Here is a 12,753-nt window from a genome sequence, read left to right on the forward strand (position 1 = left end):
CCAATACGGACCCATACCGGACCCAACTACTGAGAAGGATTTAATTCTGACAGTGTTCATTTAAAGCACCGGAACTTTTCTTGTATTTACGGTATGTGCGCTCTGCGCCACAGTGAACTTCCAATCACGTGTGGTGTAAAATCTTTAAATGCTCTCCTCTGCCAATCAAATTTGTGGCAGACCGCTGCCCTGGCTAGTGAATTGGGAAGCGGCCGCAAAAAAACGCATTTATAAAGAGATAGGGAGCCCGAGAACTGGCGAAAAACGAAAACGGTCGGAAACTAAAGACACGCCGAGCGCGAGAGAGAGAGACAGGGGAGAAAGCGAGACGCGTGTGATTGGGGAAGAGCGGAGGGGGAATGGGTAAGGGAGTGGTGTGTGTGTGTGTATGTGTGTGTGTGGAGGAGATGAGGTGGAGAGAGAGTAACGCACAGTGACTTAAATAAGTAACTTTAATCTGATTACTGGATTGGAAATAGTAACGCGTTAGATTACTCTTTACTGAGAAAAAGGGTCAGATTAGAGTAACTACTAAGTAACGCGTTACTGACATCACTGTATATCACCCATAATGTTGTGTGCATTATGAGCAAAATGTGCTCTTACCCTGCTAATTGAACCTTCACACTCTGCTCTTACTGGTGCAATGTGCAATTAATGAAGATTGGCCACCATGCTGCTCCAATTTAGCCATGAAACCTCCCACACTAAAATGACAGGTGTTTCAGTTTCATTGTCCAACCCTTGTATTTATCCAATATACAAAAAAAATCACAACAAAAATGCTAATTTAAATAAAAATGTTTTAATACTCTTTTATAAAAATGTGCAACGATGAACTGGCTTGAAGCTCCTCAGGGAGAGCGTACCAAAGCTTTGGGCCATAATGGCTAACAGCAGCTTTCCCAGATTTAAACCGAGTTTTAGGAGCTACCAGTAAATTACTGTGAAAAGACCTGAAAGACCTAGCCCGAACATACCTAAGATGGAAGTTTCAGTCAGCATGCATTGTTCTCTATTGAAAATATTAGGCTGCATTTGCTGAGTCTAAGCTTGTCTGCAAATGCTCTTGTTTTCACACCTGAAATGGCCACAATCACCCACACAAACAAACAGATATGACCACTGCTCCTCCACCCCCTCGTCAAAAAACAACACTTCTACAGTTATGTAAAGCACTAGTATTTGCTTTATACTGTAAATTATCTAGACGTTCAAGGGGCGTAGAGGACGTCAGCACTCAGTGGAAATTAAACATCACAGGAAAATGTTTAAAATGGAACGGGTTAGTTTTCCATTTCTCCAGTTCGGTACATTAAAAATTAACAGTTTAGATTTATTTCCAATGTAGAAAAAAAAATCTTTTTTTTTTTAATTGACAATATATTTGAATTGATTTAATTCCATGCTAAATATATGCATAGATACATTTTGTTCCACACATAGATACCTTTACTAACGCATGCAGACACACACACACATTCAGCACTTCCTGTGTAAAGACACTAGTAGATGCTGTTGTGGTGTCTCTGCCACAGTGTCTGAAGGCTGTGGTGGAAATGATGCACGATGTTAGCGCCTCATGTGAGAGTTCAGAGATTAGGTTTGAGGAGTCTCTCTGAGGACGACTGTTCTGGTTTCTCTCCGAGCGTACGGCCAGCTGCTGTTTTTGAGGCTTGAAGAGGAGTTAGCAGCTCCTGCCAGCAGCTATTGAGAGAGAGGTGTGTGGAGCAGACAGGGTGGGGGTCCTGGCTTCTTCATCCCTGTCTCCATCGGGGGACATGGGGCTCCCCATCTATCATGGCCCCATCAGCAAACAAAGGTGCGAGGAACTCCTGGGCCAGAAGGGCAAGGATGGAGCGTATCTCATAAGAGACAGTGAAACCATTCAAGGAGCTATGTGCCTCTGCGTTTAGTAAGTACTGCCTTCCTGTACTTGAGTGCTCCCTTACACACACACACACACACACATATATATATATATATATATATATATATATATATATATATATATATATATATATATATATATATATATATATACACACCTTACTTGTAGGGGCAGTTTTTCAGACAGGTATTAAGCACAGTATTGAACTATACAGATTTTAATTAGAGATTCCCTGGTGAAAAACATATAATGGAATATTTTATTTTACTTAAAATATATCAAATACATCAAACATATGCTGTATATATAGTAAATAAATAACAGATTTATGTACTTACTTAGTATATTAAAAGTACATTAATATTATGCTTTCATCAAATGTTTGATAGTAAACTTTGATCATACTTTTTAAAAAGTACTATATAATGTATTTTTAAAAAATAGACTACTATGAAGTACACTTCTAGTTTAATGTAATTCCATGGACTTCTAAAATACTTATTTCCAAATATATTTTTGTACATTTTTAGCAAAGTGTGTTTAAAACAACGCTTACAGTAGTTCACTGTGTCATGTAACTCCTTAGAAAGTAAATTAAATGACAACTACTAATTTAAAAACTTGAAAATAAGTTTGTAACACGCTACAAATTGTAGTACATTATATTAAAATATATATTTTATATCCAACAAAGTATACTCGAAGTGTGCTACTTACAAAAGACAGGAATAGGAAGCATACTTGTACTCTAATGTAAATATATAATATATAATATATATAAATTTGGTGCATAATAGTGATATAGTGATACAATAGTAAAACTTATTAAATGTATTATAGTTTTACTGTAAGCATATTTAAAATATACAGTTACATACATGAAGTAGTATGTTTAATTGTTTCTTATAATGTATATAGCTGCTCCCGACCTTTCATTAACTGGTTGATAAAAGTGCCGCGCACCGACTGATGGTTCAAACGTTTTATTAAATAAATTCACACAAAAATAAATGCTTATATTACTGCATTCGCAACAATGTACATTTAAAATAGTTTAATTTTAGTACAGTTAAGTACATTTAGCACAATTTAAGTGAGACATGTGTACTATTTTTATACAATTAAAGTGTAATAAGCACAAAAAAGTTGTTCCATTTTAGCACTCTTTGAATATACTGATTAATAATATGGTTACAAGTGCACATAATGCTTAGTATACTTTAATCTACTTTTTTTCACTAGGGTTTTCTAATCATAGGACAATAAAGTCTATGAATAGGCTTAATCTCAGTCCAGAAAACTAAACCAATAGTGTTTATATTGTGCAAATGCATTGTTTAAATCCAAAATACACTTTATTTAACAGTAAGTACTGTTAAATATCTTAGATCAGGGGTGTCCACAGTAGACCGGAATGCTTAGCCCTGTGTTTACAGCTAGCTATTTTTTAATATCTAGTCTTTCATTATCAAAGTAAAACCAGTACACCAGAACTGTAAACCAGTACAGTGTATTGTGTATACAGGAAAGTCTGTCAGAGTACAGCCTTTCGCAAACTATGCTCTAGAAGTGTTGTGCTTGATGGAACACCTTGACTTCTGCTAATTATTATACGCTGGTAATTTTGTGGCTTTTCAGAGAAAGCCTGATAGTTCTGCACCTGTGTTGTAATCACTAAAGCTGTGTTTAGCTTTATTCAGATTGGCATGAATGTTAAAAAGAATATTAGGACAAAGTATTCGCTTAAAAAATGCATACCACTCTAATCCCTGCTCTGTGTCACTATGTATGCCCACTAGATGCCATTGGTTTTATATGCATGTTCTCTGTTCTTACAGCAAACAGAAAGTTGTGTACACTTACAGGCTACTACAGACCCATACAGGGTATTACACATTACAGGTGGGTGAAATATAAAATTACTAAACTACAAGTCTTTTAAGAGATCTACAATTTATAGTTTGTGTTTTAATACAAATAACTGTATGGTAAATACTATTTTTACACCTTATGTTCTGGTATGGCTGGTATGTAACATATAGTGCATAAATATTTCCATTGGACAGTTTTTACACTTTATAGCTATAAAAAGTTAATCCCTTTAATGTTTTACAAAATTATGAAAAAAAGTAATCATTTTAAGGAAAACTTGTCATTCAGTATTTTGGTCATTAAGAAAGTAATCCTGAAAAATGTATCAACTAATTACTTTACTGTGGTGATGAACAGAGGGAAGTTGCAATGCAAGCATAACAACTATGAACAGTTAATTTGCTATTCAAAGCTACAATGTTTTTTTTTTTTTTAGTTTTTAAATAGATTGTCTATATAGTATCTGTAAATCTGTTTCCTGAAACCACCCCTCTGAGAAATGCTGACCCTGGAGGATATCTTTAGACCTGTTCCTCATTTACACTTCCAGTAAAATACTGCAAAGCACTGACTTTGTTTTACATCTTATCCATTTCATTATTAAATGAAATTAAATGTTTCCCTTTGTCTTCTTAAATCAGGGGTTCTTAGTGTTATTCGAAGTGCAAACACTTTTTAGGGTTCAAAATATATAGTCTGCATTTTTGAAAATAGCCTCAATATACCACTCAAGACGCTGAAATTAACAACTTAGTAGAGGGTGTTCTTACCCTACAAAATAACATCAAAACACACGTTGAAGGAGAGGACTGACATGCGTACTGTTAAATAACAGGAGAATTCAAAAATTTCCGCATTCGCATTTTGGAGCCTCTGTTGTGTTATTTATTGTGAGAGTAAAGTTAAATAAAGATATCAACATGTTAATGTTACATGTTAATAAACTAATGTTATGTAAAAATATCCTGACTTGTGTGGATGGGGCATCAAGATAATGTCCTTATTTAAAGGCTGATTATCCATGTGTGTGATGCTTTCGCATTGGGGATGTGGGTCTATGTGTGAAGTAATTTTAGCCAGGTGCTGCTTTCCCAATGCATTAAGTTTAAACCAGGCTTTTTCTCCACATATTTTACAGAAAATGCACCTTTAAATGACTCTCGCAACACATTAGGGACTAAATTAGGAACCCTGTCTTAAACCCTTCTGAACTACCCATGTTAATCATGTTAATTTGCCTTTTGATGCTGCAGCCATGGCCTGCACTGAGCGGTTGTGTCATATGCCTTCTTTTTTTAATTCAATTTTCAATTATACAAAAAAATTACATACACAAAACAAACTGAAAATCAATAACAAGAGACAGATATACTTTTTGGCCATATATGAGTGCATTCTACAATGCTGCATATATGATGTGGGAGTCTGGTAAGGAAAGGGGGCCGGGTGGGTGCAAATTGTGCATCGTTGCCTTTAATTCTGGCACACAAGCACTCAAAGGAAAATATTTGAAAATGTTGTTATGCCAAAGTCTAGATGTGGGTGCCATTTACGTGCAAAGAGCATGGTGCAAGATTGACCTTATCTTCATCTGTACTAAGTAAAAAGAACCATGGGCCACACTCTACAGTGCAATAGAATGTTTGTTTTTTTCAAGCTTTTTCTTTACCTTATTCCCGAAAGTGGCAATAACTGGACAGAACCAAAACATATGTGAATAAGTACCCACCTCTTTTTGGCATTTTAGGCAGACTGATGGTTTTAATGGGTCCATTGTGTTCAAAATATATGGTGTGCAGTGTAAACGGTGCAGAATCTTAAACTGTATTTTTAAGGTTTTATTGCATATTAATACATTTCCCATTTTATTTACAATATATGTCACCTTTTCTGATACCAGGGGTTTACCCAGGTCTCTTTCCCAACCCGCTAACACTGCCTGCAGATTGGTTGGTAAATTTGAAAGTAGTATAGTATATGATGAGTATAGAGCATGTTTAAGGCTTGTGTGTCACATGCCTTCTAATATTACTGAAACAGACATCGGTCCAAATATTATCTTCCTAATAATCCCTTTACACAACTGTTTCTTGCCTATTCACATCAATTTTTTCACATTGCCATGAATCAGATACATACAAGATCAGATTCGGGCCCCATTTACCTGCTGTGTAAATGTAGCGTCGGAACAATGTTGACTTTCCTGTCTGTGCTTGTGTGATAGTACTAGAGGTTAATTCAGTGGATTTGATTAATCATGACAATGACTGTTTCAATGCAGTCTCAAAATGCATAATGTGGGGGTTTTGGTGAGGGAAAAAAGGACACCAGGGTTGATCTGGCTTTCCCAGAAGAGAGGTAATACAGAAAAACAAAACTAAAATGTCTTTCCCAGAAAAAAAAAACAAGAAAACTGTTAAGGGGAAACAGAAAGAGAGAAGAGGAAGGCATGGTCCTCCTTCCAGAGACAAATTTAATATATTTTTTTTAGTAGAAAGAGAAAGTGAATTGCCGGAGAAACTCGAGAACTCAAGAACTCAAGAAATAAAAGCTCAGTATTGCCCAGCCCTGTGAACTCTAAAAATCCTGTTAACTGTGAAAAATTACATAGTTCATGTTGCCTTCTGAATACCCCAAAAAAGTGTTATTGACAAATCCCACCCAAGACACACGTCAGGTATACGCAATAGAACAATTACAACTAAAACAAATCAAATCAAAAATAGATTTTACCCCACCATAGTATGAGCACTTAATAGCACGATATATGACATTTTAAATCTATTTTTATACAACTTATAACTTATAATATTTCAATAATTTATTTTTTTAATTATTTAATTGTTTAATAGAGCAGTGTGTAATTTGTCTTTTTTATCTGGTGTGTTGCATGTTATTGTTATCTTTTATTGTATCTTTTTATTGTTTATGACAATGGAGATGTATGCACCTTGATCTCGTTATACTTGGTATAATGACAAATATTCTATTTTCTATTCTTTTCTATTCTTTTCTTTTCTAATAGTCATTAAACTGAGAATATTGTTTTTTTTTCAGGCCAGTACAGGAACACAGGAGATGTATTTTAAAACCCTGCAGGATCTTATTCGTCACTATAAGAAGAGAAATAAAGGTTTGGCCGCACGTCTGCGCTATTCGGTGAAGAGGAAAAACATAGAAACAGAACCTAACCCAAGCGGCAATGATGACTATGACGGCCATGATTATGAAAGTAAGTGAAATATTCCTGATATTAAAGCATTTAAATGTGATAGTGTGGCAAAGGGAGGAGGTAAAAGAAAAGGACTTGGGAATGCCTTCACCTATTAGTTGTGAGAATTGTGAGAATTAGTTGTGAGGTGTTTTCTTGTATTAGAGGTGGCCAGCATGCTCATGGCAAGGCTTTTTATGGATTACTGATAGTTTGAACAGATGAATTTAAAATTTCTCGATCCACATGTTCCTCATGATCCACATGTTCCTCATGATCCACAAATCCTCTCGAGTCACATGTTACAAATCTGCATTCAAAACATGATTTTTTTTAGCCTCTATCGGACATATTATTTCCAGTCCCATAACTTTTGGCATGTCAGAATATACAACAGCAATTTGTCACCATGATTGTGTTTAATAGTTACCCTTTTTACCCCTGAATAGCCTGGTTAATACCGTGGCTCTGAGTTCTGTTGAATGCTAAACTGTGTCCCAACGCAGTTTGGGTCCCAGCTACAGCTACCCACACTATATAGTGTGTAATTAATTGACCATTTAATGTGCATATTGAATGAAATTTGGAAGAGTAACACATCATTTAGTGGAGAGATGATCTACTCTATTTCATAGATTTCTCTTTGGTGCATTTCATTTATTAACTGTGCTCTTATTCTCTCTCTCTCTCTCTTATTCTCTCTCTCTCTCTCTCTCTCTCAGATGTGGATTCAGCAGACTATGTGGACGTGCTGCCGGAATGAGTCTACTCAATTTCTTCATCAAACCCTTTGTTTCTGCATTTCCTTTGGTCAAGGAGGGCCACAGCTGCTGTACAGATACAGTGAAGTCAAGCCACCAATGAACATGCACAGATTGCATAACCTAGAAACAACCCGCCGCATTGTTTAAGAGATGAAAGGTTTCAGTAATATGCTGTTTTTATGCTGTTTTATATGTAAATACCAGTGAATGTTGTATGTTGCATTTGTTTTAGCTTTGGGCAGAAGCTGTGAAGTATGTAGGGAAAGTTCTTTGATGGATTAACATTTCTCTGCTCGTTATTTGTGCTTCAGTTTGTGGTCATTGTATAAGGTTAGTTATCATTTTGGGACAGTGACTGTATATACATATGAATAGGAAGGTTCTGATCCCTTCTGTTCTACACAAATTGTTCACATGTTGTCAAATTTGCAACCAGAATCTGCACAGTACTTTCCCTAGACCCTGCATCTAAAGGCTGATTTATATTTCTGTCTCTAGTCAATGCAGCATCAACAGCATTTGCACGAGTGATGATTTAAAAAACATGTTTTAAACAGTATTTGGACTCTTTTCAGCCCAGAAAACAAAAAAGTGATGAGAGCCCTGCCCAAGACAGAGTACAAAAACTGCAGAGTCCAGTCAAACAGAAAGCCAGTTAAATGCTAAATAAGCAAAAGTAGTGTAGTGAATGCAGTTTTATTACTGTATGTTCACAGCTTGCATCAGCATCACATTCTGACTAGTATTACTTAAATTGGGGTGGCATTTGTTCAGAAACAAGAGTGAAAGAAAAAGTCAACTATGTTTTTATTAGATCTGATTAGACACTGATGTTGACAATGATTTTGTCTTAAATAAAACCAGCATTACTTTCAAATGAACATGTTTTCAAGGAAAAACCCAAAATGACTTTATTTTATTAAGTTATTGTTTAACAGTGTTTTTTTCTTAAACAGATTGCATGTAGAATTAAAATGTTGAATAAAAATGTAATATACTTTAAAGATTTTTTTCTTAGCCTGTTTACTCTTTTACTATGGTAAATGAATCAATTATTAGTATTATTTGCTTTTTTGCTTCAACTTTGCCTTTTAAATTGATTGCAAAGACCAGAAGTAAACTGAATATTGTGATATATACAGTACATGTATAGATGAAAATGGCTGCAGTTATTCTTGTGTTATATATGTATCATATTGCCCAACAACGTCTATCTAGGCTACTCTGTGCAGGTCATAATTTAAACCTCTAAGCAGCACTGCAGCCTTCAATATTTTGTGATGCTACATCAAGATAATAAAACAGTTGTTTTAAATGGAAAGTCTCCATTCACAATGCTGTGTGAAAGTTAGGCCTACTCTCCTTGTAGACACTGCCACATAATAATAAATGTGGGGGTATCCCAACTTTTTTCTTCACAAAAAAACTCAAGATATAACTCAAGATATAACTCTTTTATATTGTGTTAAATGATATATAAAGTGTTTCACGTCACAATTATGTGCTACTTTGTGTTGGTCTATCATTTAAAATCTAAATAAAATGCATTGACGTTTGTGGTTATGAGGTGACAAACGTGAAAGGTTCAAGGGGTATGAATACTTTAAAGTAATACTGTAAAGGAGACAAAATCAGCTTTTTTTATTTACTTATTTATTGTTTCCTTGGTAGGTTCTGTGTATGTCCATAGTTTTGTACTGACACATACTGCCTGTTTGCTTTTATGTATTTTTTTACTCTTCTTCTTCTTCTTCTTCTTATTATTATTATTATTATTATTAATTTTAAAAATAGGAAAATATAAGATATTGTGGGTTCTCAAACCACACAAAAGCTTTTAAACTGGGTGTATTTTTGAGTAATGCTGATGTAATGGACATTTGATTTGAATCTGCTAAGATTTATTAAAATCCACAGATCTGTGGAAACAATTTTTGGCACATTAATAGATTGGCACATTGTTTCTGTGAAGTCTTATAGGGGGCATTTAGAAACTTTTCTATTTCTGTGGTATGTGGTGTGTAACGGACAAGCAGAGCAGCTGCTGAAGAGTGAGTTACCACAAACACAAGTTTTCACACATTCACACACTCCAGCATGATACTTCTGCCACATATTAAAGACCTAATATATGTATAGGCCTGAAAACAAATCGATTTAATAATACAAAACAATTTTAGAGTGTACAGGGTAGGCTGTACCTACAAATATTTCCTGTTTCCACAGTTTTACCATTTGCTGTTTCCATTGCGCATTTTTATATATTGTGGCCTACAAAAAAAATGAGCAGAAAGAGCAACATGCTGCCTGTGGTTAATCTATGCATTGATATGTGTTACATGTGTTACATGTGTTACAGCCTAAACAGACTGCATGATCATGCTGAAATAAACTTACAGCTGTTTTGCAAAACATTACTCTAGGTACGCTGGAAACTCATCATTGCTCTACTATGCATAAAATCTTACAAAAAATAGCTGTGTTCCAAACTGTATGCTGCGTCCTATATGGGCTGCATTCCGTTACACACCACATACTTCAGAAATAAAAGAAATGTTTCTAAATGTACCCTATAAAACTTCACAGAAACAATGTGTCAATCTATTAATATGCCAGTATAAGTGTTTCCTCTAAATGCAAAAATAGTTTTCACAGATCTGTGGATTTAATATATCTTCACAGATATAAATCAAATGTCCATTACATCAGCGTTACTAAAAAATACACCCAGTTTAAAAGCTTTTTTTAGACAGAATGTACCAAGGAAACAATAATTAAGTAAATAAACATAGCCTATTTTGTCTCCTTTACAGTAGATAAAGCATACAGTGGCTTGGAGAAGTATTCATACCCCTTGACCATTGAACTCAGTGTATTTTATTGAGATTTTAAGTGATAGACCAACACAAACTAGCCCATTATTGTGAAGTGGACAGAAAATGATCCATGTTTTTTACATTTTAATCAAATACATGTGTAAAAAAAAATTGACAAAGTATTTAGCCTCCCTATGTCAATACTTAGTAGAGCTTTTGGGGTATGTCTGTTCCAGCTTTTTTGCATCTAGAGAGTCTTGCCTATTCTTCTTTGCAAAATAGCTCAAGCTCTTCTAGGTTGGATAGAAAGCTTCTGTGAACATCAGTTATAATGCCTTGCCACATATGCTCAATGGGAGATGAAATTAGATTAGAACAGTGTATGGGCAATGCTGGTAATATGATATGCATCACGATACAGGCATTATGATTTAAAACATTGCAATACATTACAGTTTTAGGAACAATGTAGTATCAAATGCATAAAATCTGAATAAAAGAGAATTAGATTTTTTTTATGCAATCAGAACAGTGGGACCTGGAGACAACACTGTCTACGGCTGGACAATAAAACAATTGTTTATTGAATTGTGATCAATTTGATATTGTAATAAGTTGTGTGTGAAAGTTTTGGGGATTTAGTGCTCTTTAATTGTAGAAATGTGTAATTGGACTGAGTCATTTTAGAGCAGATTAATCTGGAGATGTTAACAACAGTTCTGTTACATTCTCTTTCAGCTTGCCAGCTCTCTTCAGTTCTCTTTGATGAAGGCTGAGTTTGTTGTTCTGATTTCTCCATGTTTGCAGTAGCTCTTGTATGAGCATCATTAGCAGTTCACCTGTTGTACTGGTCAGGTATAAATCAGTAAAAGCTATGTTTGAAAGAAAAAACTCACAGTCGGACCTACCAGGCACCTTGTTTTTTTTATCGAATATATTTGTCTTCTGTGCAAGGGATGAACCAGAAATACATGCACTCATCAATACATGTGCTTTAAAATAATTAATTATTCAGTAAAAGTGAATAACCTGTTGAGAGCAAATGTTCCTTAATATCCCACACTGTAAAACATTTTAAGTTGGTTAAACTCAGCAACATAAGTTCCCCTGCTGCCTTAAAAAGCTGAGTTAACTCAACTTGATGAAAACATTTGTATGAACTCAAGATGTTAAGTTAAACAAGTTGTTCAAATACTCATTACTTACTGTTTCAACTTGATGAGTTAAAACAACTCAAGTGTTTAATTTGTCCTTTTTTTAAAAATGTTCTTTTTTATTTTAACACACACTTTCAAGTTAGTAAAACTTCAGTAATATTCACACAACTTATTATTTTAAGTTAACCATAAGTATTAGAAACATTTTTAACATTATTATTTAACTGCCAATACTGACAGTATATTGCTGGGGCAGAATAAGAGGAAACTCAGTAAAGAGTGAACTCTGTAGCTCAAATCCAGCATACTGTGATCACTACAAACACAACAAAGTTAATGTGCTTTTACAGCCTACAACACTGAGGCCTGGCAATCAACACATATATTATATTACTGCACGCCCAGGATCAGGTAGCTTTGTACAACAGACAACACAAAGATGGTAAGTAAGGGAGAGACCACACCCAATATGCAAATATTGACCTGGCAATCAACGTATATATTATAATTAGTGCACGCTGAAGAGTAAATGTTTATTACACTTTGGGTGTATTGACAAATATCTTTCAGTTATGATTACTTATCTTAGTATCTATAATTACATAATCATTGTGTGAAACCTTGTATTTTATATGCATTAACCAATACTCACCTTACATTTGATCATTTTTACTCACAGTGTATTTTACACGCATTTATATAGAATATTAACCAATAATCACAATATATTCTTTACATATATAGTAAAACATTGTTTGATCAGGCATGTGACTAACACCGACCTTATTATGACAAATTAACCCACATGATACATAAGGCGTTTACTAACACATAGGACCTATTATATGGCGGTCTAACCACGCGCCACTAACACATTAACATATAACATATGAGATCTATTGTGTGACGTGTGTAGCTCATGCTTGAAGCATTTCGTTTACTGCATGTCTCTGACTAACGGCCATCAATCATCAGCTAGTGCACTCTGGATGAACTAAATTGATACAAAGGAGGCTTCGGGACGAACAGTGCGGCCTTTCTC

General features: G+C 34.8%; 1 protein-coding gene across 1 annotated transcript; it reads left to right on the top strand.

Annotated features, from left to right (window-relative positions):
- The first annotated feature begins 1,454 nt into the window (after positions 1–1,454).
- si:ch73-264p11.1 (uncharacterized protein LOC100000923 homolog) lies at positions 1,455–8,742 on the top strand. The gene is made up of 4 exons (XM_007252305.4): positions 1,455–1,915; positions 3,730–3,793; positions 6,821–6,995; positions 7,697–8,742. The coding sequence occupies exons 1-4, from the start codon at positions 1,782–1,784 to the stop codon at positions 7,735–7,737; spliced, it is 414 nt and encodes a 137-aa protein (XP_007252367.1). The 5' UTR covers positions 1,455–1,781; the 3' UTR covers positions 7,738–8,742.
- The last annotated feature ends 4,011 nt before the right edge of the window (positions 8,743–12,753 follow it).

The sequence above is a fragment of the Astyanax mexicanus genome, chromosome 1, assembly GCF_023375975.1.
Source record: "Astyanax mexicanus isolate ESR-SI-001 chromosome 1, AstMex3_surface, whole genome shotgun sequence".
NCBI classification, from domain to species: domain Eukaryota; kingdom Metazoa; phylum Chordata; class Actinopteri; order Characiformes; family Acestrorhamphidae; genus Astyanax; species Astyanax mexicanus.

Excerpts from the sequence above, each read along its gene's own strand:
- si:ch73-264p11.1 (XM_007252305.4), top strand. The coding sequence starts at position 1,782 with ATGGGGCTCCCCATCTATCATGGCCCCATCAGCAAACAAAGGTGCGAG. Across the intron at positions 1,916-3,729 it reads GCTATGTGCCTCTGCGTTTA|CAAACAGAAAGTTGTGTACA; the intron begins GTAAGTACTGCC and ends CTGTTCTTACAG. Across the intron at positions 6,996-7,696 it reads TGACGGCCATGATTATGAAA|ATGTGGATTCAGCAGACTAT; the intron begins GTAAGTGAAATA and ends TCTCTCTCTCAG.